General features: G+C 39.0%; 1 protein-coding gene across 1 annotated transcript; it reads left to right on the top strand.

Annotated features, from left to right (window-relative positions):
- Positions 1-4: 4 nt before the first annotated feature.
- SGPP1 (sphingosine-1-phosphate phosphatase 1) lies at positions 5-14,856 on the top strand (the record flags this gene model as incomplete). Its single annotated transcript, XM_008937160.1, has 3 exons — positions 5-391; positions 12,515-12,604; positions 14,305-14,856. Coding segments are annotated over 3 exons (1,029 nt in total), but the record flags the coding sequence as incomplete, so codon positions are not given.
- Between the last annotated feature and the right edge of the window lie 13,120 nt (positions 14,857-27,976).

Genomic DNA, 27,976 nt, shown 5'->3' with positions numbered 1-27,976 from the left:
GCGCCCCGCGCAGCGGTGGAGGAGGCCGCGCCGCAACTCCCTGACGGAGGAGGACGGCAGCCAGGAGTTCTCCACCCGCAGCCGCTTCCTCTACTACCTCTTCAGCCTAGGAACGGAGCTCGGCAACGAGCTCTTCTACATCCTCTTCTTCCCCTTCTGTATCTGGAACTTGGACGCCTGGCTGGGGCGGAGGCTGATCATCATCTGGGTGTGGGTGATGTACCTGGGGCAGTGCACCAAGGATGTCATCCGCTGGCCGCGGCCCGCCTCGCCGCCCGTGGTGAAGCTGGAAGTCTTCTACAACTCCGAGTACAGCATGCCCTCCACCCACGCCATGTCGGGCACCGCCATCCCCCTGGCGCTCCTGCTGCTCAGCCACGGCCGCTGGCAGGTAAGGCTCACCTGCCCGCTCTGGTTCGTTCTCCTCCTGGCTTCCCCAGCCCCGGGGTGCAAGGCTGTGGATTGGTTTTGTTTTGGGAGGGGAGGTGGCGGAGTCTGTTTGGGAAAATGTGAAATTCATGCCTTTTTAATTTGGTACCCCCCACGTCACACACACACACCCCTCCCGGCCCTCTTTCTAGTAACAAACACTGTTCCCCTGATTCTGTGTTCTGGGTGGAAGTGCTGCTGACTTTGTGAATAGTTGGCTCGGTACGTGTTAAATTCCGCTTTAACAATATGTATTTTGTTCTTGCAAAAGTTTTCTCAACTCACCTCTTGAAGGGTGAGTGCTTTGCACTAAGTTTGGCTAGGCATCCGGTGTTTTTACAGGCGTTTCGTTTTACTGACTGAGAATCTTGTGGAGAGCCAGGAACTAAAGGGCTTTTTGGTGATCCTTCTTTGCTTTGAGTCACTTAGCAGCTTGAGTCAATTTGTAGATTTAGCCTTTCTTTAACGTTGTCTTTTAGTTTCGTTACCTGTAAACTAGAATGATGATTTCTGTTTTGAGGAGTACGTGCACTTTCAGATGTTTTTATAGCTGTAAATGTGCTAATAATTAGCAGGAACTGATAATCTCTGATCTTTACAGCACCTTCATTCAGCAAAATCTTAAGATCTTCCTGTCGCACTGTGGGTCAATAGATTAAGTTAAAATAACACTGCTGATGTCTGGTTTATGCAAGCTGGAGCCTGCATGTGCTCAGGGGCTTGCTGTTGGTAGCGTGGGCGGCAGCAGGAACTCCAGGGAAGGCACAACACTCATTTAGCTCCAAATCACGGCACTGGTTTCAGTAGTAATTGAGGGAGAGGGCTTTCCAGGCAACACATGGTCGGTGTAGCGTTTTGAGGGCTCCGTATGTAGTGTTCAAGAAGTTTTGCAATAAGCCTACTCTTAAGTTGTTAATGTTTGCAAATTCTTCTTATAATAGCTGCCTATTTTAAGTCGGATATACGTAATTTTGGTAGCAAGAACTCTCTTTTTAAGCTTTTGGAGAAAAAAAATGCAGTTCAGCTTTATACTGACCTCTTGTCTTCCCAGTTACTGTTAACAATCACCGGTTGTCGACTGTCACAGTGTGACACTTTGTGGTCCTATCTCAGCAGACACAACGGCTGCCTGAAATGAAAAAGAAAGTTGAAGGTTGGAGATGGTATTTGGCCTCTCTAAGCAGAATTTTTGTATCTATTTCTGCAAGGTGATCCAGCGTGCCCAAAAGACAGCTGTGATGGATTCATGTTCTTTGCTAGGGAAGTGTAAAGTGTCACTCTGCTAGAGTTGTGCAGACACCAGGTAATAAGTTTTGCAGGTGTTTATGAAATAAATATTTGGAATTTTTGTCACTGAGAAGCCTAAAGTTGTTGTTTTGTTGTTGTGTTTTTTTTAATGACTGACTAAAATTTGAATGTTTGCTTATTACTTGTTAGATGTGTAGGGCTGATGTTGGCTGGAAGCAGGAAATGGAATTCTCTTTCTTTGCATGTGGGGAAGCTCATTTAGTGGTGTTGGGTGATGAGCTTTGCACGGGCTGCTGTGGTGTGCACAGGAGAACCTGGCTGGATGGCTGTCATGGAACTAGCCAACCAACAGTGGGTGGAATGGTTTCTGCCAGTGAACTGGAGTCTGTCTTCAGTTCGCCAGCCCTGCAGCTGCAGGCTGTGAAATGCTGTGCTGGTTAACTGAACTTGTTTATGATGAGTACATGTTAACAAATTGTAAGCATTTGGCCTTGTTATTATTCATTAAGAACCATGCCTAAGAAATGAGGAAGCAAAGTGTTTGACTCATAATTTTAATTCCTTTTTCCTGTGACATAGAAACTGATCTCCCTGGAACCAGTTTCTACCATTTCAGAATGTGCATTTTTTTAAAAAAAACCTTATGATTTTTAAATTACTTCCAAATATTAATCAGAAGTTAACCTATGGCATGGTCAGTATCTTTTGATTCATTTCTAAAGAGACTTTAGAGTTCATCTAATGCTTCTGCTGTTCTCCATATTTTACGTGTGTTGAAAGGGAGTAGAATCTATATGACAGCTTTGTGTCACGCTCTTCTGGAAATGGGTGACCTCAGACTTGGAAGGCTAGTAACGGATAGATAAAGGAGTTTGTAATAATTCTGATTTTTATTAAATTAGACATATTTATAAGTAGATACAGATGGGTGGATTTAAACTAGTTGGCAAATGTTGGGGCACAGTCTTTCTGTATATTCAGTATAAGCAAGTGTTACACAGACCCTAATGATGATGAGTAAAATACATAGTGGAGTGAGACTGAGTGAGAATTTAAGCAGATACAGCTACAGCTCTGCAGGGACTTTTAATTCTGGAATACAGGTAACTTTAATCAAGTTTGTCACTTCGAAGTTTATCCTAAACCAAAGAAAGCTACTCTTGCTCTAAAAGAGGTTACTCCAGTGAGAAGGGAATCGCTTTCCTGTATGGCTTACTTGGAGTTTGCTCTCACTGAGCTATGACTTCCTAGAATTGTGTACGAGTTCTGTTCTATCAAAAACAACCTATGAGTTTTTCCCAAGAACGGAACAAATCTGCCCTTTTTTAGGTATGGCCCAAATTGTCAATTTAAAACCTTTTTAAAAATTCCAGTAGGTTTTCTTTTAACTTGTTGAATTAAGTTTGTGTTTTCCTAATTTTCAATGCCTGTCAGTAGTCCTATTGCAATTATTTTCCTTTTACATAGTACTCAAAAAGATTTCTGAATATACTCAGTAAAAAAAAAAAATTGCTTAACTGCAATTGAATAAAATATTTTCAGAGATTATAAGTTTTAAAGATGGTTGTGACAAATTTTCACAATTAGAGACTTTGAGGTTAGAGAATATTCAGTGCCACCAAGTTTGACAGAAACAAATTAATATGTTAAGATAATTTTCGTAATAGCTGACTGTTCTGTCCACTGCAGAATGTAACTTTCCAATGTCATCTGGTGTTATGAAAGCTTGTCTGAAACTTTTGATTCCTCTTGCTTAATCTTTATATATTTATTATTTAATATTGTTAAATCTCAGCAGGGACAACTACTTGTTTTAAAGACACTTCAGTAACTTTGAAATACAAAGTTCATTCCAAGACGCATGAGAATTTAGGAGTGTTATAGATGTTATTTTTCTTCCTACCTTTGAAGCTCTGATACCCTGGAAGAGTAAGACAAACACTTAAAAGACAGTGCGACTACAGATCCTAATATGATTTGGGAAAAAGTGTACCTTTATCAGGTTGGGGAAGACCTGTTTTCTTTGAAACACTGATGGTTTGAGCTGAGCTGGCTTACATTGTGTCCCGAAACAGGGGGAAGAGAGAATGTGAACTGGTAATTACCTACAAAAATCTCCAAAAGCCTAAGGCTGAGGCTACAGGAAAAAGTATTTGTATTTTATCTGATTCCTATGAACAGCTCATTTCAAATAGATGTCAACACATACTCTGTTATTAAATGGTGCTTGAGTTAGGATGGTACCTGAATGTGCCATAACCCTGATGATTTATTTTGAGGAAGAGGGAAAAACAAAATATTGGCGAGGAAGACAGAAAATAAGCCTTTTTTCCCAGAGTTCCTCCAGAATGCAGCGTGGCTCTGGCAGCAGTTCTCTGGATTAGGAAGTGATGGGTTTTCACTCCTTCCTGAGCTCTGCATGAAAGAGCTGAGTCAGGAACTTTCACTGTAGGCCATTGAACCAATTTGGTTACGTTGACATGCAGCAGGAGCCTAGAGCCCTGACTGATGAGTAGCTGGCCTCTGTAACCATATTAACCAAATGTAGGAATGTTGGACTAGAGTTATCTTCTGAAGCAGTTCAGGTCACTCAGCATGACACCGTTGTCCTCTGTATGTCCCTGCCTGCCAGTGTTTTATGAGCAGATCTTATCAGTGGTCATCATTATCACCAGTGGGGTGGAAAGGCAGTTAATAAGCACTAATGGTAAACCCCCAGTAGAGTGCATCTATCCTGTAATGACTTCATTGACTAACACACACAGAAGTATTTTTCTGCACTTGGCTCACTACTCACTTTCTGTAGTACCAGTTGTGTAAGAATGCCATGTGGGATGGTGTCAAACACCCTTCCAGAATCTGCACCATTACTTTTATCTACCAAAGCTGATGAATCTGATCAAATGAGATGAGTTTGACAGGGTCTGTGTTGGAATTTCAGAGAAATCTGTATCATTCCATGGCTCTGTTTGACCACTACTAAATACTACCTCTAGAATTGTCTGCCTGCTCTCTCATTTCAAAAGCCTAACTTCTCTCAGATCCTCACTGGGAATGGGGAATAATTGGTATTGCAGCTGGATGAATAGTTCCATCATGACACTACTGTTGTGAGAATTTTACAGAAAGTGGACAAATCCTGGTTTTAAGTGTCTGTCCTTGTTGAAAGGCTTGCATTAGCATTAAGACTGAAGTAATGATAAAACTGGAAGCTACACATAGGCCACATCTTAGATATGAAATCTGTGGGTAAGAGCAAGTCCAGACCCCTTTGAGAAAGAGATGCTTCATCTTTCAGAAAAGCTCGAATGGGTTTTGTCTGAAATACTAAAATATTGTGAAGAAACTTAGGCAGAGAGATGCATGTTTTTCTAATTATTTTTCTTTCATGTGTTTTTAAAAATAAAGTCTTCTGACATGGGAAGTGTCGCTGAAGGGGTGATCTGAAAACCCAGAAAATGCTCATGCAATGAAGAAATCTTGAGAAAGAGATGAGAATTTGGAGGGCCAGCATTGGCCTTGGTTTGTTGTGAGGTGGTCTTTTTGTGGGCCAGGTTGGTGCCTGTAGTTTTTGTAGAGGGAGCTGAAAAAGGTTGTGTGGCCTGTTTGATTCAGGTGCTCTTAAAAGTCTGAAAAGAGTACAGCCAGTTCCTAAAGATCTCGTTGGGGAACCTCTGCCAGTGGTTTGCAGCACCCTGTCCTATTAAACTGTTGATTGGCATTAAATATATTTTTCAGTTTCCCATGAGCAAATATTTAATTAATATAAAGCCTGTTGGGGATCTGTGTAAACAAGTGCTGTAAGGTTAGATGCAGAGATTTTGATGAAGAAAGGATTTCAAGGAAATAATTCTCAAGCAATTTTTTCTCTTGGTGGATTGTACACATGTAAAGCACTCCTTGTACTTTCAAACAGGGTGTTGATTAAGCCTGAGAAAACTTCAGTTTGCAGAAACCCCCCTATTTTTTAGGTGTTGGGAGCACAGGTGATTCTGAGTGTATTTGGGTATGTAATTTTTTTTAATGACTGCAAGGAAAAGAAGCAACAGGCTCTAATTCCTATTGTGACTTCTTAATTTCTTTTCAGATGATGTGTAGTAGGAAATAAAGCTTTTCAGCTCCCTGCAGGACTGGCATTGAAAGCTTTATCTTGGAATTTAAAGAAGAGGTTCGTGTTGTGACACGTAGCAGTCATATTTTTGTTTTTTGATGTTAAAGTTGGTCAGTGGAAGAAAGGAGGAAATAATAGATAAATGTCATTTAACCACTGTTACTTAATGGTTGGCCTCTTTCGAAATTCTTTTTTTTGTCTATTTTTTCCTAAAATGACTGATAAGTGATCTTTACTTTTTATTCTTCTCCCTTCCCTCCCACCCCTGAAAATTGCTTGTGCTGTACTTTTTGCAGTCATCTGGTGAGCCTGTGTCTCAGAGCCATTCCTGTAAACACCATTATAGCTTTTCATATGACTATTGCAAACACGTAGCCCAAATATCCTATTAAAAACATGATTCTGTGAGTGCTGCTTGGATTCATCCAATGTATTCTGGTCCAAAATAATTGCGTTAAATTCAAGCTGAACTTCTGAGTTACAATATGGTATAAAAAGATCACTGAGTAATACTGTATAAGACTGAAATATTAGAAAATTAATTTGTAACCTTTTGTGGATGCTGGAAACGTCTCCAGTGTAGAATGTGCTTTTTTAAAAAGTAAAGGAGTGAGCAACTAGAGTGTGTTTTAAGAATGTTTTATTATGAAAGAAGGAATTTTCTGACCTAGGTCAAAGCTTTTGGGACAGATTGTTTCCTTATGAGCATTTTTAAACAATGGTTACGTTATTAAGACTCTTGGCAAAAAGTCAGATTCAGGGGAGGGAGGAGGATAGGCTCTCGAGGGAAATGGTTTCTATGTGATCTGGACAGAAGCTTGCAAGCTCTTTTCAGAGGATGTAATTGAATAAAATGGGAATTTCCCATTAGGAACTTAGGGCATGAAATTCTGAAAGACTTACTGTGAGTAGTTTCTCTGCTATTTTCCAAATATGACAAATTTAATTCAGTTTAATTGACTAAACAAGATTCTGGATATGGGAACAAATTGATGCCTGAGAGAAGATGAGCAGTCTACTCAATCAGCTTTATTCCTAGAGAAGATGAGCTTTATTCCTCAATCACCTTTATTCCTAGCTTTTTCTTTCGCTTAATATGTGAATTTAAGGATTCAGTTAATCCTCCCCCTCCCCCTTTTTAAATAACATACTTGGCAATCTGTCCCTCAGTTATACACATCAAGACGGAGGCACTTTTCTTAATAGGTATGATGCCTTCAAAGAAACATCCATTTAAACATTTAAAAGCCAAAACATCAACATGTGTGTCTATTTAATCTATATGTTGCCTTTGACTCTATCTCAGTCTCTGCGCTGCTGTCAGTTCCATCTGCTTCCACTTCATCTTCTAGTATTGTATTTATATGGCATGCTCATGCATGTTATGGAAGCTTTATTCAGGCATTTGGTAAAATTTGTGCAAGCTGGACATCAGTGATTTGGTCTAATATGGAATGTGGGGCATTTTTCACAAGGAGAGATGCCAGGTTAATGCTGGGTTTGAATCAATGTGATTTTTTTGAAGTTCAGGTTGAGTACTATGCAAGTGTCTGCTTTTATATAAGCTTAAGAATTTAAAATTGCAAGTTTGTGGATTTCTTTGTGTGGTGTTTTTTTTTTTTTTTTAAATTTAGGAAAAAAGTAGTATGTAGTTCAATAAATGCTCTCTATATTCAAAATTATTGAGGTGGCCTGGTAGCTATGGAGGTGTGAGGTTTTGAGGATCTACATAGGATGGTCTTATTTGAGGACATGGAATCAGGGTTTGAGATTTTTGCATCTAAAATCAGTTGTTCCTGAGTATCTGAGTCAAAGTGACTCTAAGTATGGTCAAGACTGAAGAGGAATCAATTCTGTTACCAGAAAGAAGAAGCTGAGAGAGTGAAACCAGGGGTGACCTCTGACAACCTTTCAGACCCTCATATGAAAGGAGATTGGATGCCAGTCTGCCTTCTGATGCCTAGATGAGTAAGAACAGCAATGAACTGGGGAGAAGGGTGGAATTAAACTTGTGGTCTTTTGTCCTTTGTGCCTCTGTAGGTCTGATTTGGAGTGCAAGGAGCTGTGGGACTAAAACTGCTGGAATTCAGCAGTCTTGCTTTAATGTCTTTCATTTAAATAGAGGCTGTCAGTGTGTTTATGTACAACTATGTAGAAAACATCTAAAAATTTGCAACTTCCAGGTAATAACTTAAATTTTCAAATTTATGAATACAGTGTTTTCCAAAATAAGAGGCTCAAGCAAACCTCAAAAATTGAGTGCTTATGGCTTTCTTCCATGAGATTAGTTTATATTAAAGTGTTCACATTAAGTTTTCAGGAAATGTGCCTACTTTAAGTAGAAAGCATAGTAAAAGCTGGTTTTTGTGAGGTGTTTGATTTTTCTTTGAAGATTCATTTGCAATTGGGAAAGAAGCTTTTTGAAATCCACTATTGTAAAGCAAGGCTGATAAAAAGTATTAATAGTCTTAAGGCACTATATTCATAGAAGTATTTTTGGCATTTGGGAGGATTTTATATGTCTAGGCAGTGGGAGGTTATGGATGCTTAGAGCCATGGTATACCTGATGTATAGACGCAAAATACAGGCAGTCATTTTCTAGATGAAACAACATTTAGAAAATGCTTGCTAGGACCTCAGTATTGGTCCTATATTTTCTGACAATTTGTAAGTAAATTTATGGCATCAACTTTTTTTTTGTAAGAAAGAAGGTGATATCCTCTGTAGGTGTGATGGCTTGGCATGCTGCTGAGCAGTCTTCTTGCTGAGCAGTCTTCTTGCTGAGCTACACGGTGTGTGGGAGTGTTAATATTCGCCTTCAGTCACCTTGTACACTTACCTGACGTGTGAGAACAAAATACACAGTTGCCTTATCACCTCAAGGAAGATTTTAAGCAGGTGGTGCTGGTTCAGTCTAGGAATTCTTCAGTGCAGTGGCTGCTTTTAAAAGCTGAGTGAGAAGAGGCCAAGGAGTAGGCAGGCCAAGGAGTACTGTTCTTTGTTTGTGTTGAAGTAAGGATTTCTGCTAGTGTCTAAGGAGGCCAGTGAACTGTGGAGCCCCAAAGGGTACGTACAGCTTAGTGATGCTCTGCTGGTGGGTGCTGGGGCTGTGGGAAGAAAATCAGATTGGATATGTGGGCAGTGCAGGAAGGTGTGTATGTGGTGTAACATACCATAACAGGGCAGATGAAGGTTCAAACCTTTAGGTCAAATTTTATTCCTATGCCTTAGACATAAAGATGACTTTACGTTTGCAGTTACAAATTTACAAATGTGTTTAAACTTACTTGTTGAGGTGTGTTGGTTTCATAAAGGTGGGAGTGCAGAGGAGAATGCTTAGTGTGGGAGCTAATCACAAAAGTTGATGTGACTGTTCTGTTGTGAAATGTTATTCCAGAGGAAATCAGAATATTTGTTTGATCCTTCTGCTTTTTTATAATGGACTGGATACAGTGCAGTTAGGTTCACTGTAGTGAGTAAGTGGAAAGAAACTGGGCTTAACAGGTGTTAAAAATACCACAGATCAGCATGTGCCTAATTCTGCAGACACACTTGTGGACAGTTCATGCCAAAGCTCTATGGGTAAAAATAATTTGTTTGAGTTTAACTTAAGGCACTTAGTTAGTGATGTGAGTCAGGGTTAAATGTGTAATTGACTTGTTACTGGTAGACAATAGGGAAGTGTTTGAGTTCTTGAATACGGATGTTTTGCTACAGAGAAACTGAGCTGACCAGTGTTTTCAGATTTTTTAACGGGTATCTATTCTCAGTACTATTTAAAAACAGAATTAGAGTGAGGCATGAGGGCCACAAAGATAATCAGAGAGAGGGAACACCTCTCCTATGAGGACAGGCTCAAAGAGCTGGAGTTGTTCAGCCTGGAGAAGACTCAGGGGAGACCTTGCTGTGGCCTTCCGGAATCTGAAGGGGGCCTACAAGAAAGCTGGGGAGGGACTTTTTACAAGGGCTTGTAGTGACAGGAAAAGGGATAATGTGCTCAAACTGGAAGAGGGTAGATTTTGTTTAGAGATTAGGAAGAAATTCTTCAGTATGAGGATGGTGAGACATTTGGACAGGTTGCCCAGGGAAGTTGTGGATGCTCCATTACTAGAGGCATTCAAGGACAGGTTGGATGGGGCTTTGAGCAACCTGGTCTAGTGGGAGGTATTCCTGCTTAAGGTACAGAGGTTGGAACTAGATGATATTTAAGATCCCTTCCAACCCAAACCATTTTATAATCTTCAAAATCATCTTCAAACTTCAAAGTTTGTGACAGTTTTTCTTCCCCACATGCTCTGTCCTTGAGAGTTCCTAGCTAAGAGCAAGCATTAATTTTCATTTCCAGAACTTTATCCTACTCTCCCTCCTGTTTACAATCATCTGCTCAGGATTCCTGAAACATGGTTCCTCATGTATACCTTTTCCTCCATACTGTTGTTGGGATCTTGCTGTTTAACTGCACTATCATCACCCCTATCAATCCCAACTTCTTACCTGCAGTGTCATTAGCTGCTGCAGCCTGCTGACCTTGGCATAGGTCTTCCTGCTAAAGCTCCAGCTTCTGTTTCTGTAGGTGTTTCAGAAATGCAAGACAGGTCTGGTTTATTAAAGAAAAGCCTTACCCTGACTGGAGCCTGAAGGCACAAAAGATGTGTGCTGGGAAACAAGAATGGATGTACTGTGTCAAGTGATGGGCAGCACTGTTTGGAGCTTTGCCATGTGGATGTATACATGTAAGCTCATTCTACCACCAAGCAGTTGTGATGCTATTAAATTCTGTGGTCGAGAGGTTTGCATCACTTTTGGAGGTAGTAAATCTTCCTCTGCTGGTCTCTGTCAAACCAGAAGTATGTGTACCCAGGCTTTCATCTTGTGGAGCATGTGAAGAGGTGCTCGAAGCTCCTCTTTACTTCAGAGGAAACAGGGAGTGTGCCTATCCCTGCATATGCAGCTTGGGCTCTCCTCTCCCCTACAGAGGATGGCAGCAGCAAGAGGCAAGGAGGTTGTGTGGCTTGAGGGTCGTCCTGGAGCAGGCAGCACAACTTCTGCCCTGGGATCTGTGAAATGATGGTAGAGGCATAATGTGGATGAGGGATGGAGCTACACTTGTGGGGATTTCTGGTGGTGCTGCACAGGGCACAAGGATTAGAGCCATTTCTGTGCCTTCTGTAAGGTCAGCATCTGGTAACCCTGCAATTGTGTCGTGGGTGCAGCCTAGGTGCTGGTGTAATGCCCGTGGTTGGTGTAACTCTTTAAGGCAGGAAACAGCGTTTGTTCCTTCAACTTTTCAGTTAGAAAGGAGTCACTACGTAGTTTTGTGTAGGTACAATTTGTAGATGAACGTAGTAGAAACAAAGACAAATGTTGCTGCTGGAATTGGAGTTTTAACTAGATATAACAAAACTGAGCTCGGCATGTAGAACTTATTTTAATGTGAAATCTGTTTATGCTGAACAAGCTTCCCAATTTTATGTTATTCTGAGAAAACAGAAAACTTTTTTTAGGTTTCTCCTGCTGACATGGTCCTGGAGCTGATAATTCAAAGGCTGCTGGAATAATGCAGAAGACTGATAATCTTCTCCCAAACTTCGCTGAAAGACTGATTTAGAAGCTAGTCTATCTGTTAAGAGGCCTTCACAGAGGATGTGCAACTTCCTTCAATAGGATTGGAAATACCATCTCTAATTTGCTGGATATTCTGCCCTTCTGGTTATCCATAGAAGGAGCACGGAAAAGGGCAGGAAAACTGGAATTCTTAGTTTTTATTTCAACAGTTGAGTGCATCCAGCCTGCTTGTTCATATTGACAACATTTATCATTTCTTTCATGTAGGAAGTGAAGCAATTTTGGAAACACGCCATTTTTGTCTTGTGACTGCTTCCTTTATAGAACTAATAATTATTGTTGATACTGAAAATAGGAAGCTGCAGCCCATCTTGCACAACATTTTGCAACATGGTAGTGGGGAAATGTGCTGTAAGATGTGAATTAGCATACTTGTGTCCAAAGCCAAAGCAAGTTAAAATACAAAGTTTTTACACATGCTGATATGTGCTGGTTAAAATAAAGTATTTTGTTTGTTCCTGGTAATCAGTCCTTATTAATAATTTAAAAAAATCTTCTGTCAGAAGATGGAAATAACTTGAAAGAATTATTTGATTTTTTTTTTTTGCTTAATAAACATGGATTATAAGAGGAAATTAATTTTAGCAATTGAATTTATTTGTAAATTATGACAAGTTATTTTTCAGGGAAAAGATGAAGCTATTAGATTCTGCCTGGATTAATTGGTAACAATACTAGTATGTTATGTAGGTGCTTCACTCACTGTAAAACTGTTGCACAGTTCATAACAAGGCTCACCTCTGCCTGTATTACCAGTTTAGGATATCATAACACAGCAAGACTAACAGCTACAAAGATCTGCTAACTTGTTACTGCTCTCTCTGAAAAGACCAACACCCTGAAATTCAGATGTCCTGAATGCAGAGAAAAGGGAAAAAGTTTGATTTAATAATGTTTTGTCTTTATGAAAATGGACTTAGTTGAGGTGGTCTAAGAAACATTGGGAGGCTAACGAAAGGAAAAGGGTGAGCATAAGTTGCATTAATTTGAATTAATTCTAGAATACTTATGGAGGTGGTTTGCTTTTTTTTTCTTCTCCAAATTCTGAAAAAAATAAATTCTAAAATCTCTCAATTTTTTTTTTTTTTTCCCCCTGCCAGTATCCCCTTATGTTTGGACTGATCCTTGCATTCTGCTGGTGTGCTTTGGTGTGTTGTAGTCGAATTTATATGGGAATGCATTCAATTTTGGTAAGAAAATAATCCTTCTAAACTTTCATTTTCACGTTGTTCTGATTTCATGAGTGTTTGCAATGCAGTAATTATATATAGGGGTTTTTTTTAGAATGTCCTACTGTATAGGAACAGAATACTTCATATTTCTTCAGCAGAGAAATTGATACAATCTTTACAAAAAGTGGATGTCCAACCTCTGATAATTTATACTTTTCTTTCATGAACTCAACCCACAGTTGAAACTTGGCTGACGTTTTAGTGCAGAAGTGGATGGCTGCAGGAAAGCATAGACTGTAAGTTTTTCTGTACAGAGTAGGAGTAATTTTGAAGGATGGGAGAGTGGCTGTTAATGTCCACTCTGGTTCCATGTTAGCTGCTGGGGCACGTCCATTTCAGAGTGCCATGGTAAGTGCTAGGGTTTCACTTACCAACGTTTCTGAAGAACCAGATAACAAAATTGTCATCTTTGATTATTTTAAATCCTTTTTAATAGGTCTGTTTTTCAAAGTGAAACACAAATCTAAACGAATCTATGATTCCATGTTTCAAGCATGCAATATAAAAATGGGAAAACGGGAACACTACAAAATATTAATTAGAATGTAGGACCACTAATGAGGATGGATGACTAAAGAGGTTTTTGAGGATCACTTGCTAGGAGGAGAGAAGCTAACAGATAGAAAACAGTAAGCCTGGTAGCAAGTAGTAGAGCTGGTAGATGAACACCATGTAAAAGGAACATGTGAAAATAAGGCAGCTCAGAAAAACTGAATGACATATTTGCATTAGTGATTAGGAGTCATCCCAAGTCAGAACCACTGGTGTGGAGGATGATGGGATGAACTGGTATCTCAGCTGACAGTGTCATCTGACACACAACATCTTAGAACAAAGTCATGCAACAAATCGTGATGCATTCTGTAGACGAGGTTATTCAGCAGCTTCACATCTGAGGCCTTGACAGTGTGAGTGAATACATTTAATGATGTGTTGCCTGCAACATAAATTAACCATGGTGCCCGAGGTGGGGGGCATAGGGGTGGAAAATAAGGCAGAAAGTTCCTTCTGACATGTGCAAGTCTGACTTTCATAGCAGTCAATTGTTAGAGGTTTTATCAAGCATTCCAGTAGTGGGAGTGAATAGCCACAGAAGTTCCCTCTTGCTCTCCTTTAATAGTTGGCAAGAGTTCTCTGTTCTGGCAGTATTGCTGGTTCTGAAGCAGGAGAGGAAAGTCTAAGCTGTCCCAACGCCTAGCTGCAGCAGTCCCCCACTGCCTTACCAGCTGTGCTGCCAATGTATTGGCACCCAGGCACTTGGTTTCCTGGAACAGTTCAAAACTGTGTCTTAAGTTGGCAGAAATTAATTAACTGGACTAGCTTTGTGCTGACTGTCAGCTGGAATGCCCCAGCCCCAGCCGAGGACCACTGTAAGCAGCGGGTAGGTAGATCTACAGTCCCATTTGATGATGGATCACTAGGTCATAGCTTCATTCATGATCTGATCATAATGCAGGTGTCCTATTAATAGGTGATGAAAGGCAATTCCTTGTCTTTAACATAAAAAAATATTTAATCTTGTACAGTAAATGAGAAAACATGGAAATCCATGAGTCACTTTTAGAAACTGAGCAACTAGGTTTGTCTCCATGCTGATGTAACTTAAATATTTTTAAAAGAATTACTATGCTGAAACCCTATCTTTATCTCTTCAACAGGATGTTATTGCTGGATTTCTGTATGCTATTCTCATCTTGATTGTCTTCCATCCAGTTGTGGACCTGATTGATAACTTCAACTTAACTTACAAATACGCGCCCTTAATTATCATCAGTCTCCATTTAGCCCTGGGCATCTTCTCTTTTACTCTAGACACGTGGAGCACCTCGCGAGGAGACACGGCTCAGATACTGGGCTGTGGTGCTGGAGTAGCCTGTGGCTCTCACGTTAACTACGTCATTGGCCTGAAGCTAGACCCTCCTCCCGACACGCTGCCCTTGTCCCTCTCCTCTCTCACCGTGGCCGCCTTTGGAAGAGCCATTCTGCGGCTGCTGATCGGAGTCGTCGTCCTGCTGCTGATGAAGGTGGCCATGAAGAAGGCCACGATTCCTCTGGCCTGTAAGGTGTTCCGCATACCGGCCGGCGACGTCCGGAGGGCACGGCAGCGCATGGAGGTTGAGCTCCCCTACCGCTACATCACGTACGGGACGGTGGGGTTCTCCCTCATGTTTGTTGTCCCTTGCCTCTTCCATTTTATTGGTCTGTCTTGATGCAGTTGCGTCACTTCAAATGGGCAGGAGAGAGCCAGCTGCTTTCTGAAGAGGTGCACTGGTTTGCTAAGGGAAGGCCAGTGAGCTTGGCTTTAGCAGGGTCTTCACTTCAACAGCAATACGTAGCAGGCAAAGCAGTTAAAGAACTCTGCACACCTCGGGGTGTGGTGTGGGGCCAGGAGCCAGATATCAGTCCATGAGATGTGCTGAACTCTGTAAATGCTATGTCTGGACTTACTGCTGTAACAGTCTGTGTGTGTGATGCAATGAATGTCTCTGGAAGGTCTGTCATACTGTACTTTTATACATTGACATTTTACCAGGTATGTCTGACAGCTAACCAGAAAACTCCATTCATTAACTGCTCACCATTTCATAGTAATTTATTCAAGTTTTTAAACCATAGACTGCTAAATTTGCTTTCCTGTGTTCTTTCCTGAAGTCCTCCTTCAATATGTTTCAGCTAATAGGCATTTCTAAAGGACCAAACTTGAGATGAGGTTGAATTTTTCTAAAAAAAAAAAAAATCCAAAACAACAAAACAGAAGCCTTTTTCTTTAGCCCCTCTATAGAGTAAAATGTCTGGATTGGCATTGGTAGGTATCACTAGCATAGATAAAATTCAGGTACTGTATTTTATGGCTTAATAACTGTGCCTTTCCGTTGCTGAATTAAGACATGCCATATATACTGTGATGTAAAAATGCCTAATTTTATTTTAAATCCTACATAATTAGGCAGATATTTTTAAATGTTAGGTTGTCCATGTTGCTGGCATGGTTCGAGTTAACCAGAATATTCAGTTTAGCCAGATCAAAAGTGCATAAATTAACCAAGAATTGTGTCCCTTACAGAATGGAGAGTAATCCCTTTTGTAAGTATTTTTAATGTGTACTGTAAGTTACTGGAAGAGGATATATTTTTCTGGAGATTGTTTATACAGTGGACAGATATTAAAAATTAATGTTCTAAACTTATAAACAATAAAAACATCCCGTTCTGTAAAGAAATGGGCCTTGCTTATTATTCCACACTAACTTAGAAGGACCATTGTTTTTAGATATTTGCTTAGAAAATATAATCCTTATTCTGGAAAAAATATATGTATTTTTCTGCATTAACATACTATATTTAAAGGCGATAATGACTTTTACCCACTTTAGATAGCTCTAAGACATATAATGAAGTTAAATTTTTAATGATTCTGGTAGGCAGATTGTGAGCAGTCAGGACAGTGTGGTCAGTGCACAAACGTTTTGTGCGTATCTAAATTTTACTGAATTATTATGCACTTTTCAGCTTTTCATCACCCTTTCTCCAATGATGAGTAGAATATGACCTTTCAACTGTAATTTCATGTGCCTCTTTTTTCTTTCATTTTATCTATGTTAATGTGTTGCCTAGTTTGTTCTTTCCATGTCAGGAACTGTCATATTGCAGCAAGAGCTGTCTTATTGTCTGGCCAGATATCAATTAATTTTCTGTTTTATGTGTTTTTCCAGGGAAAAACATAATTTCCTTGGGAAGTATAGTGATTAGAATACAAAGCTTACTTTTTTTTGTAAACAATATTTGGACATGGAAGGCTTTTTGTATTGGAGGTCGTATCTCCAGACTGTTAATATGTAAATTAACAAAATTAGCTTGGTATCCTCTTCCTCAGAGCAGTCAAAGTTACGGTATGCTGGCATGAGATGATGCAAAAAGCTGTTTTTTTCTGATGCATTTCTCCAGTGCATTTGGAATGCACTGCCATGAATGTATTCAAACTGATGTATTCAGAACTGATGGCATCTTAAGCAACTTCTCTCGTTGAGAAGACCTTACCTAGTAGAAAATGGTTCATTTGTTTCAGTGTGTATTTCTGGATTTGATTTTTCTGTGGGTTCCTCTTTTGCAGTATAATGCTGAACATGCAGTGGGAAGTAAATTGGTTTCCAAGGTTTTGAGGGAAGGACTTCCACTTTGCACACTTGAGATAGTCATTAAAGAAATAGCTGAGAGGAATGTACACAAAATGCCTTATGCTTTAAGCCCTGAGAGAGTCATGTCCTTCCAATTGTATTAAATGAGTCTGAGGACTGGTGCAAATAATAGGATAACTTCCTCTGAAATTTAGGCCATATTCTCTATCCTAGCTTTATATTTTATACTGAAAACTGTTTAAATTCCAGCACAGACAAGTGAGCAAAATGATTTTTTTTTTTTTAACATATATAATTGACTTGTAGGAAATAGAAGTTTACAGCACGAGTGTTCTTCAAGCTGTTTTTTCTAGCTGTGCTTGCTCTCTTGTACTATTAATGAAAAATAAAATCTACTGTGGAACGTCCAGAATGGGTGAAAAAATCATAAGCAGGTCGGGCTTTCAACAGTCTACAAAAAATTGCACTGTAGCTTATTCTACTGTTACTCATAAATACATATTTTATATTTTTGTATATTACACCGAGTAACTCCAAAATGTCACGTTCTCTGTACTGCAGAGTCTAGTTCCCGGGTAACATATATCAGAATGTTCATAGGGCACCTTTACAACCCTGTCTCTAGGACTGCAACTACTTCACTGAAGTTTACATGAAAAAAGTTTTACTGTTCTATTTCCATGTTTTATAAGGGGCTAGGCTCAAGAGGGCAGTTCAGCACAAAATATCATGCAATAGGAATACTGTTACATAATAAAGAATCACAGAAATGAAAAAATTTAAAAATCCAACTTAAATATTTGCATTATAGTATGTTTTTTGTTAATTATCTAAGATTCCTTCAGGTCAGGCATAACAAACCAGCAGGTAAAACTGCAGCACTTTCTTCACCCTAAGCTATTCCTAGAGCTAAACATGAAAAATGTTTGTAATATGAGCATCAGCTGCTACCAAATGATTTAAATTTAACATAGCTTTAAAAGGTAGTTGTACTGTCCTTCTGAAAAGACATTTAATTGAAACCTTTCAAAAAGTGGTGCAAAAATCACAGAATCCTAGAATCCTTTAGGTTGTAAGAGACCTCCAAGATCATCAAGTCCAAACAAAATGTGTTTGTATGTCACTGTTAGTCAACATACTTCCAGGTTGTACAGTCTAAAAGACTGAAATACTACTATGTTATAGAAGCAGATATAAATACTCATTTATTGCAAAAAGCTTAGAGTTACATTTGTCTCATTTGATTTCTGTATGAAATAAAACCTGCAACAGTCATGTAGAGTGTAATTTGGGAGAAAATTCTGTTTTCTAAGAGGCTGAAGAGACTTGAATTAGTCTTAGATTGCCTTAAACACAGGAGCAGGATTTTTTTGACCTGGCCTTCGATAGGATGAATATGTGTTGCATCTTGGATAAGTTTAAGAATTTATTATTTTGAGAAAATTTTCATTTTTTTTTTTTAAAAAAAAAAAGCTACTACTGTTTCTTCCTATATGATGAACTGGGGTTGAAGTCTTTCTCCTGTGTGGTCACTTGCAGACCTCTTCAATCTTTGATCACATTTGCCTTACCACTTAGCTTGCAAACTGGGCGTGGAGAGAGGGAGAAGCTATTTTAAGGTAAATTGGCAAACCAAAGGGAGTGGTATTTTGTTTATTTACTTGTTTGTTTTTTTTTTTTTAAAACTTATATACAGCTTTTCTCCTAAAGAAAAAAAATAACCAAACAAAACCAGAAAGATGCATTTCTTTTAAAATGCATCTCTTAATGTGGTATGTGGCACTTTTTTACTGTGTTTTTCTTTTTTTTTTTTACCAGAACAGTGTTAAATTGTCTGGATTTTAAAAGTAGTTATATTTTAATTTGCTACTATTTTTTGTTACTGCTTTTAGTATTTTTTACACCATTTCTTGCTAATTTCCCAGAGATTGTCCTGAGCATTTTGTAAGCAGTTGCTACTTATGTGACAATTGTAAGTTTGAACCTGTAAATACTTAAGGGCTGTTAGTGGCTGTTGGCTGCTCAAATACATAAAAACAAACCTTGCATGCTGTAAGTAAATACATCTGTTGTGCTAAAAGAAGTGCATTTCTATTTCAGTTTTTACTTTCTAAATACAAAATTAAGAATTGTCACACACAATATTTAAGATGTTTAATAATTCACTGGTATGAAGGGACATTGCTGTTGAAACCCTGTTGACTATACTGGAAGTTCTGTACCTAGTCCCTTCCCTACTGCATTGAGAATGAACCCTGAAGGTCACGTCCATGCTCTGACACACGTACAGGCCATCAGTGTGTGTGAAGTGACTTAAGCTTCTAAGCTGTAACTACCCCTGCTTTTGAGGTCTGAGAGGATGTTCTTTTTAAAATTATACTTAGCCTAGTTTTTGCAAGACTTTTAAAGGGTTTAACTTCAAAGCTGTTCCTTAGTAGCTGGAACTGGCTGTACATTTGCACCACTTCATTGATGCTTTCTGCTCTCTACCATAGTTGAGCTGAAAAAGGAGATCCCAGAATAATGTCAGATAAAATGATGAAAGGAGAACTGATTTCTTGGAGTATCGTGACTCAACTGCAAATTGATTTTTGGGGTTGTTTTTTGGTCTAATGTAGAAAACAATTTATTTCTGTATTCTACAAATGACTTTGAGGAAGCCTCGACCTCAAGGGAGGAAGTCTCATTGAGTGATTCCGTGCAAGGACTTTAGTGGAAAGCTTAGGTGGCCTTTTTGTTTCAGCGAAAATATAAGCCTCTTTCAAAATTTACTGTAAATACCATGTTTGTCAAATTTCCAGATTAGTTGGGTCACTGATGTTTTTCTTCCTATGATCCTTCTTGAAACAAAAGTAAACAAAGCTGAATTTGAACACAAAATGTGATACTGTGTGGCAGAGAGGATATAGCTCTGTAGGTGTTCTCCAAAAAGCATATATCACATGCTGGAGTTGAAGCAAATTTAACTATGCATTAGAAAAGCTTCTTTGCACTCCGTTCTGCACCAGAAACAATTGGCATGATGGTAAGAGTCTATTTAAGAGAACAAAGCAAAGCAATATAGGATTGCAGAGTGTAATTAGTAACTCTTCCTGTCGGATCAAAGAGTGGAGGGTACATAGGAGAATGCTACCTTAAAGATACTGACCAGGAAATGTAAATAAAAAGTCCTGTCAAGTTAGAGAATGTTGTTAGTTGCTAAACTTTGACTGAATTAGTCACTAAGTTTTTTCCACAGTGTAATGAAAGCCAAGGGTGATATTCCTGAAATGGAAATTACATCTTAAGACAATTCTAGATGTCTAAAGTATTGGCACTGAAAAAGATCACTTCAGGAGTTGGCAACCTGAAAAGTAAGAGCAAAGTCTGAGGGGAATTAAACTTAATGCACTTAAAAATTATGCCAAAATTTGGCCTATACTTGATTTATATGAAATCTGTAGTACGATATATATATAGAGATATAATATATTGCCTACTGAAATTTTAATTTTTATGTATAGATTTTTTTATTACTGCATTCCCTGATAAAAGCAAGTATTCATAAAATATAAACCAGCTTTGTCTGCATAAGGTAAGGCTGTGTGTTCATATCTTGGGAAATAATGCAGTTGTAACCCCCAGTCTCTCAACCTCTTGAGAATTTTTTTTTTTTTAAAAAGTACTTTCAAATGCAAGCCCTGAGTTATTCAAGGATCATATAATGGTTGCTGTATAATAGTGTACAACTGATGTTTTTAAAATTAATACATTGGAACTTTTTGTTACATTATCGTTAACAATTTTGTACTCATTGTACACTTTCTGCAGTTGTCAACTAATATTTGAACTCATGTTGACTGGTAACTGAAGTGTCTAACTTCATTTGCAAGGAGTGGGTAATAAACTGCTGTTGGACTCAGATGTGTTCCGTTGCCTTTATTCCTGCCAGTGCTGAGGCAGAATTGTCAGAATAATAGTGCCTGTTAAGGTCTGGGTTTTAGATGCAAGTTGAGGAAAAAGAATGAGGAAATACTGAAATGAAGTGTTTCTTTTTCCACTGCCTTAAAATCTGGGCTGTTTAGTTTCATATACTAAATAAAAAGCCAAGCAATTGATCAAATTGATCAAATTATGAAGATCTGAGTTGTGCCTTTCTATGGCTTTTGTCACTTGCTGCATGCTGATAAATGAATATGGAAGTGTGTTCTTATTTAAACTGATAAAAAAGCCCTTGTTTTCCAGAAAAGTGCCTGTAGTGGGAAAGAAGAAATAGTTCCAAAGTTCTGGAACTATTGAAGTTGGGGTTTCCAGTGGATATCTGATGACCACTCTGACTTATGGTGCAGGTTTAGTTTGAGATTAGCTCAGTCTGTACTTGAAATCAGAATCCTCATAGCAAACAACCACACAAGTCTGTATCCTGTTGGGTTGCCTTCCAGTAGCTTCTTGCCTCCCACATCTGCTTTGAAAGCTGGCCAACTGTGGGTCATGTTTTCCCAGACTATTGAATATGTTAAGACTTTCATGGAATGCATGTAGGCAGTATATTTGCATGAGGTTTGCTTCCTTAGTAAACCAGACTAATGGTACAATACTAGTAATTCCAAATCCTGTGATTTTGTTTTACCATGGTCCCCAGATGCTTTGACTATGTAGAACACAAACATGAGAAAGTGTTGGCTCATTTATATATTTCTATTTATTTACTCAGAAAAATGTAGCAAAAATCTAGTCAGCATAACTCCTGCTTCCTCTCTCCCTACAGTTGTACAATGACTGGTGAGGAAGTTTGAGCAGTTTGTGTCTGAACAATGTTGCAGAACACACTGGGAGAGGTGGGAACTGCCCCTTAAAAGGAAGCTGTTACTCTATTTCAAATCCATCTATTGGACACTGCAGTGTTCCTCCTTGCTCTGCTAACTAAGGATTTATGTGGAGCTAGTACTTAAGAGTCTGTGCTTTACACACAGTAAGAACTCATTTTATGCTAAGGAAATCTGCAACTTAGAGATTGGTGTGGGGTTTTTGGTGGCTTTTTATTTTTTTTATTTTTTTTTTTTTGTCCTAGCAAGACCTTTTTGTTCTGTTTGAGCTGTTAAAAATTTAGATAACTAGGATGTTAATTCCAACGACCACAGAAATGCATGACCTGTGGGCTATCACTTTGTTCTGTAAGTCTCAAGATGATTTTGAAGATGCTGATACAAAAAAGAAAGGGGGGAAAAAACCCCAACAAAACACAAAAAAAACCCCAACCAACCAAACCGCAAAACAAACCACACACAAAACCACTCAGCCCTGAAAAAGATAAACTTGAAAGTACAGGATGAAAACCTCAACAAATGCCACTCAGTCACACTGCTTTGACAGCAAGATTGTAATTCATTGTTCCACTGATGTTTGTAACTGTTCATGGTCTTGGCTGCCAAAACAAAGGCTTATTTTAAGGACTTAACTTGTTACCAAAGCAAAGCTCTGGTCCCTTGCTTCATAAAATGACTCATAAGTGCTTAGTCTTTCTAATTTTTCATTCTAAATAATTTTGAAGGGATTTGGAGTAAGCATTTCTTCTCTGCTTAAACAGAGCTTAATTGATAAACTCATGGCAGTTTGAGTTTATGCTACGAGCTGAAACCAGAAAGGTGTAATTAGAACTCTCTTGATCAGCCAATCCCAGCCAAGTATTACTGGACTGATAACTAAATCTCCATAGAGATGAGATTTGGATCCTTCTCAACTGCATGTTTGTTGCTCTTCGGTGAGATTTTTACATCACAAGAATGGACCAGATACAGGAGAACTGCATAAACCTTTATAGCTTCAAAAGACTTTTAATAGTCCTTTGACATCAGTTTAGCCATGATTTGCATATGGATTGTTAATTTGATTTAATTTTTTCCTTGCTAATTACTTTGTAGAAAGTAAAAGCAAGTTCCTGCCCCAGAACTTAAACCAGCAGTGCACTGGGAATTGTCCCTTCCTCCATTTTACATTTTGTGACAGAGCCTTCCCTGTGCTTTAACCTTACTCTGTGAAGAATAGTTGGATGCTGTTAAATATCTGGCAATTAAAGGAAGGATAAAATCCTTCAGAAAAGAAAACAAAACTTAACGCCCTTTATTTTTGACTTGACTGAATGTGCTGGCTTTACACAAGTGACTTACTCTGACCACATGTGATAACTTTTCTGGGTGGTGGGGCAAATACTTGGTTTCCAGATGATGTGGGTTTGGTACAGTATGCACCATCCCATCCCAAGTATGGCTGGTGTGCTGGCTCTGCCTTCCCTCCGGTGTTCTGACCCTCCCTCCCTGCTCTGTGACTAATACTACTTCTGTCCCTACAACTATTGAACATGGATCACATCCTAAAGACAAAACTTTTAAAACTACATAATAGATCTTCTAGGTATGAGAAAAGATTCTAAATCTGTGGGGTTTGGGTTTTTTTTCCCTAAGTGCATGTACATTGCAGCAATATGTAAGGGAACTAAACATTTTCTTAATCTAAGGAGGAAAGTAGCCAACTTCTTTTATGCTGCCATAAAAATCAGTGAGAAACTGCTGTTGAAATAGGTGCCTCATAATGAAAATCAGTGAAGTTCAAACAACAGCAAACTCAACAAGAAAATCTTATTTCTGTGGTTGCTATCCTAATCTCCTTAGTTCAACAGGACTAAAATATTTGTTCTACTTTAGAAAGCCCGACAAATTAGCAACAGAAAACAGCAAGTCTGCAATAGGTGAAATTACCTACACCTAGATTCTGCTCAGCCCTTCCTGGGTGGGAAAGCAAAGGCTTCATAATTCTGCACAAGTGGCCATTCTTGCCCTCCAGCTATCTGGTGCTTTCCTAAGTGTAGCCTTCTCATGTGCTACAAGCCATTTCTCTTCACTATTTCATGGCCACCTGCTTGTCATCAAGTCTTTAGCTTTTTCCTTTCAAATAGCTCCAAAACCTAGCATCCTAGCAAACTTTACAGCTGCCATACTTCATGCCCAATGATAATACCACAGCACAAGGGTTCTTCAACTCACAATGGAGAGCAAACCAGGTTCTTCACACAGTCATCCTCTGCATACTTGAGTATCTCCCTTCTGTGTTAAATGCTGTGGCTGGTCCAAAATGTGCAGAGTAAGACTGTAGAAGGTGAGAAATGGCAAGAAAGTGTGTCACTAGAGCATTGTAGGAAGAAAAGGGAGGGAGGAAACTGTATAGCAGAGGAAAGATGTTGGCATATGAAGGAGAAAAGGGTTGTGGGAGTGAGTAAGGGGAGGACATAAGGGAGAGAGGTGTTGGGAAGTAGTAGGCTAAGGAAGAAATTGAGAATGGTGAACAAGGTATGAGTTGTAAATCCTTTGCTCTTTTCAGAATATCCTTGGGATTAGGAAAAAAATTAATTCCATCTTTATAGTCTTTTGATTACTTAAAATTCCTATTTTATTTTTTTCCCTGTAGCTGACACGCAGTTGTGTCTGGATATACTTAATATTCATAAGGGACCTAGTTTCCCAAAGTTGGAGAGTGGAGACCTCTTTTGGCTTAAGGGTTGTGGTCCTCTGTTACAGTGGCTAGAGAACAGTCTGTCTGTTGCCTGTCTTAATTCTAATGCAGTTAGATTCCAGGTAATCTCAGATTTGAGTTTCTAGATGGATTTAGCAGGTAATCTCAGAATCTTAAAGCCCCAACAATCAAAACAAAGACTCAACAAAGTTTATGTTCTAAAAGTTCTTTTCCCCTTAAATGTAAAAGGCTAATTTGACATGATAGCTTAACAAGCCTAAGCACAAAGTATGTTCTGCCTCCATATCAGTTCAAGACAAATGCCCCTGAATTATTTAACCCATCTCATGCTTGATCATCTCTCCTGGCATGCCAGTAGCCATATCTGGATAATGCCTGCTGTAGAGAATTCACTCCTGGTAGGTAATCAAGCCCACATCTGCCTTGGGAAGATTGCCCAAAAAATGCCTGTTAGGAAGAGTTACTCTGCACTTGCTGCCCTCACGCTGCTGCACGAGGGGATGTCATCATGTCCACCTCCTACAGAAGGGTTCCATTTCACACCGTGATGACCCAGATTTCTGCTAGCCTGCAAAGAGTTTTGAACTGCAGATGTAGAGAGCCTACTGCTTGTGCATTCACTGTACACAGTATGTACTTTATTCATTTTTGGTGATTTACTGTTTACAGTATTATTCATGCTGTAATGGCTACTAATTGCTTAGTGGTTATTGCTGTGGACTAGAGTGGATCAGCTGCAGATGCTGAAACTATAAATTAAATAAAGCTGTCACTCAAATTGACACGTTGCTTTAAGAGTTTGAATATTTTTCTCTGGATTTATAAGACATAATGCTGTCTCTAATAATTTTTAATGAGTTTTGGAGAAATAAAAGTTGCCAACACCTTTAAGACCATGGTGAAAGCACAAAGTCACACCAGTATAGCATTCAGACTGATTTCATACCAATGCTAATTAGCCCTGCATTGTGCTTGCCTTGCAGCAGCAGTTCTGCTCTTCCCTGATGCATTGGCCTTGTGACAATATTGGGATTGCATCTAGACTTCAGGCTGATGTATAATTGAAAGAAAAAAAAAATCTTTTGGTGAGGTTTGTCTCTTTGCACTCAGAGGCACATCAAGGCATCTTTCCTAAACCTCTGGTTACCAAGATTTCTTTCTTGTCGATGCAAATAAATGTCTATTTTGAAGTATATGTTCAGTATTTATGCAAACAATAAATTGATTGTAATTGATCTCAGTGTCAACCAATTTCAAGTGGAGTTAGAAAAGCACAGCTTGGAGCAATGAAAAATGGTACCACACACCACTGCCCCCAGTAAAGAAGTGTACAGCATATGGAATCTGACAAATCTGTGCTTTTCAGAAATGCCTCTCCCCTCCCCCAGTCAATAGGTAGCAGATTTGAGCTGCTTCATAATGTGTGTCTGTGCTGTGCTCAGGAACATCACTTGTGAATGTGTTGGCTTAATACTGAGGTTCTTGGGAAAAGGCAGGAAGAAGGGTAGTGGCTCAAGCTCAGCTAACCTGTTTAGTCTCTGTACAAATAAAAACAGTACCAGGAATGCTACTGGGTGAACTCCCCTGGTACACTTTGGGTGCCCTCTGCTACCACTCAGATGGAAGGCTTCTGCTTTTGTGTCCAGTTTGAGCTTTCTGTTTCAGGGAGGAATCAGGAATTCTTGGCATTAACAAAATTGCCAATAAACCCCCAAATCTCAGCACGTGTGCCCCTAGCATGGGTGTTCAGAAACAGGATGATGAGGAAAACAGAAACTCTTGCCTGTTTTCCCTACCTGAACTATACCTGGAACATCCACTCAGCCTTTTAGGGATAGTTACTTGGAACAGCTGGGGAGGATGAGCCCACAGGGCATGGCCTAATTTTCTGCTTTCAACAGAATCAAATATAAAATCTTAAACTGGCACTCTGTGCAGGTTATGGGAATGATCAAGTATTGTTAGTGATAGCAGCATTATTAAATTCAAGAATTCCTGCAGCAGAGAGATACAGGATGTGGAAAGTTAACTTAGGTTCTCTGAAGTCAGAAGCTGTGAACTCAGCTGACCTGTAAAAAATTATGTCCTTACTCAACAACTTGACTTTGCAATCAAATCATCCTTTTATTGTACTATGTAATTGGAGTATATGATTTAATCAACATTTGATTTTGGTTTATTAAGTGCTTATTCATCACTAAGTGGCAATTAAGCATTAAAGTGCCTTCAATAAATCCAGGAACCTGATAATCAGCCATCATAAATCTGCTTCATTTCTGCAGATTGAATTGCAAAAAGTGATGGCCAGAAATTTGCCACTCTGCCTCCTTCCCACCAACTAACAGATGAGAGCTGAAGAGTGAAACCATCCAATGAGCTGTAACTTTTAAAGGTGCTCAAAGTAATCCTCTCTTTCTCTAACAAATCTTTCTGCTGCTTCAGCTGCAGGAATTTGCTGATGGAATTACGTTCATGGATCCCTGGTATGTCACACTTCATCTGCATGCACATACCAGTTAATTTATATATAAAACATAGATATACTGTAAAAATTGGTATAGGTGGCCAAAATATACTGCTGCACAATTAACCATGATGTACTGGCTAGATAGCCAGATAGTCAGGGTACAACTGCTTGATTTAATAGACTTTACCTGAATAGATCCAGTTAAAACTGCAACAAGTAACATTCAGAATTATCAAACCCTACAAACATTTTCATAAAGGGACATCTTAGAAAAAGTAATTTCAACCACAACTAGATACTCACATTTCTTTCTTTGCTTTGAATGCTATGCATAAAATAACTCTAAAAATAACAGTGCTTTCATTCCCTCTCCCTTTTTTTGACTTTGCTGAGGGGCAGAAACACTTCTCACCTGCATTTCATACAATGGAACCCAAGAAAAAGGAGGGGAAAAAAAAAAAAAAGCAAAGTGCAAAAAAATACTTGCAGTGCATTATGGTAGCACCCAGAAGTTGCTGGCTGTACTCGGGGATACTTTGTCACCACATAGGTTGTGGCATAATGCAAACACAGAGCAAAAAATCCTTATTGCAGAGAACTTGCTGTTTGAGTACTTGACCTTTGTAGTACAGTACCTGATACCAAAACTCAGACTTGTTTAGACTACTTGCTTTTAAGGTGGGGATCAGAAAGATGCCTTTCTAAAAATGTCTTTTGTTTTAAGTTCTGTCTGTCAACTAACTGTCAAGCCTTACAAGTGATCTCTGGAGCACCTGCCATGCAATGACTGTCGTGAACTTTGCAAATGTGTTTCTACCTACTATATCCTGTGACTCATCAGCATTGGTGTGCGAGTGAGAAAACTGTTCTGGCTGTTATGTGGCTGGATTCATCTGGGAGTGCTGAATGCCAGATCCGAGGCTGTGGAAGTATGTCATTCCAGTTGATCTGGCAGCTGTTTTTACTGCATGAACAATGAACAGAAGGTATTTGTTGAATCTATGGCAATACCAACCAGCCCAGGATACTCAGATGAAAAACAATGAATAAAAATATTTGTCATTGTAATATTGACATTTACAATACAGCCTTAAGTATTAAAGTGATCACTGTGTGATATTCACAATTGTTGTCAATGAAATCATATGTGTCTTGTTTTGAAATTTTGAGAACAACTCTCACCAGTTTGAGCAGTGATTAGTTCTGGGCAACAGGCTTCAGC

This window comes from Merops nubicus, unplaced genomic scaffold (genome assembly GCF_000691845.1).
Source record: "Merops nubicus isolate BGI_N331 unplaced genomic scaffold, ASM69184v1 scaffold30253, whole genome shotgun sequence".
Classification (NCBI taxonomy): Eukaryota; Metazoa; Chordata; class Aves; order Coraciiformes; family Meropidae; genus Merops; species Merops nubicus.
Note: the sequence above shows the minus strand (reverse complement) of the source record. Positions and strands in the feature narration are given on the sequence as shown.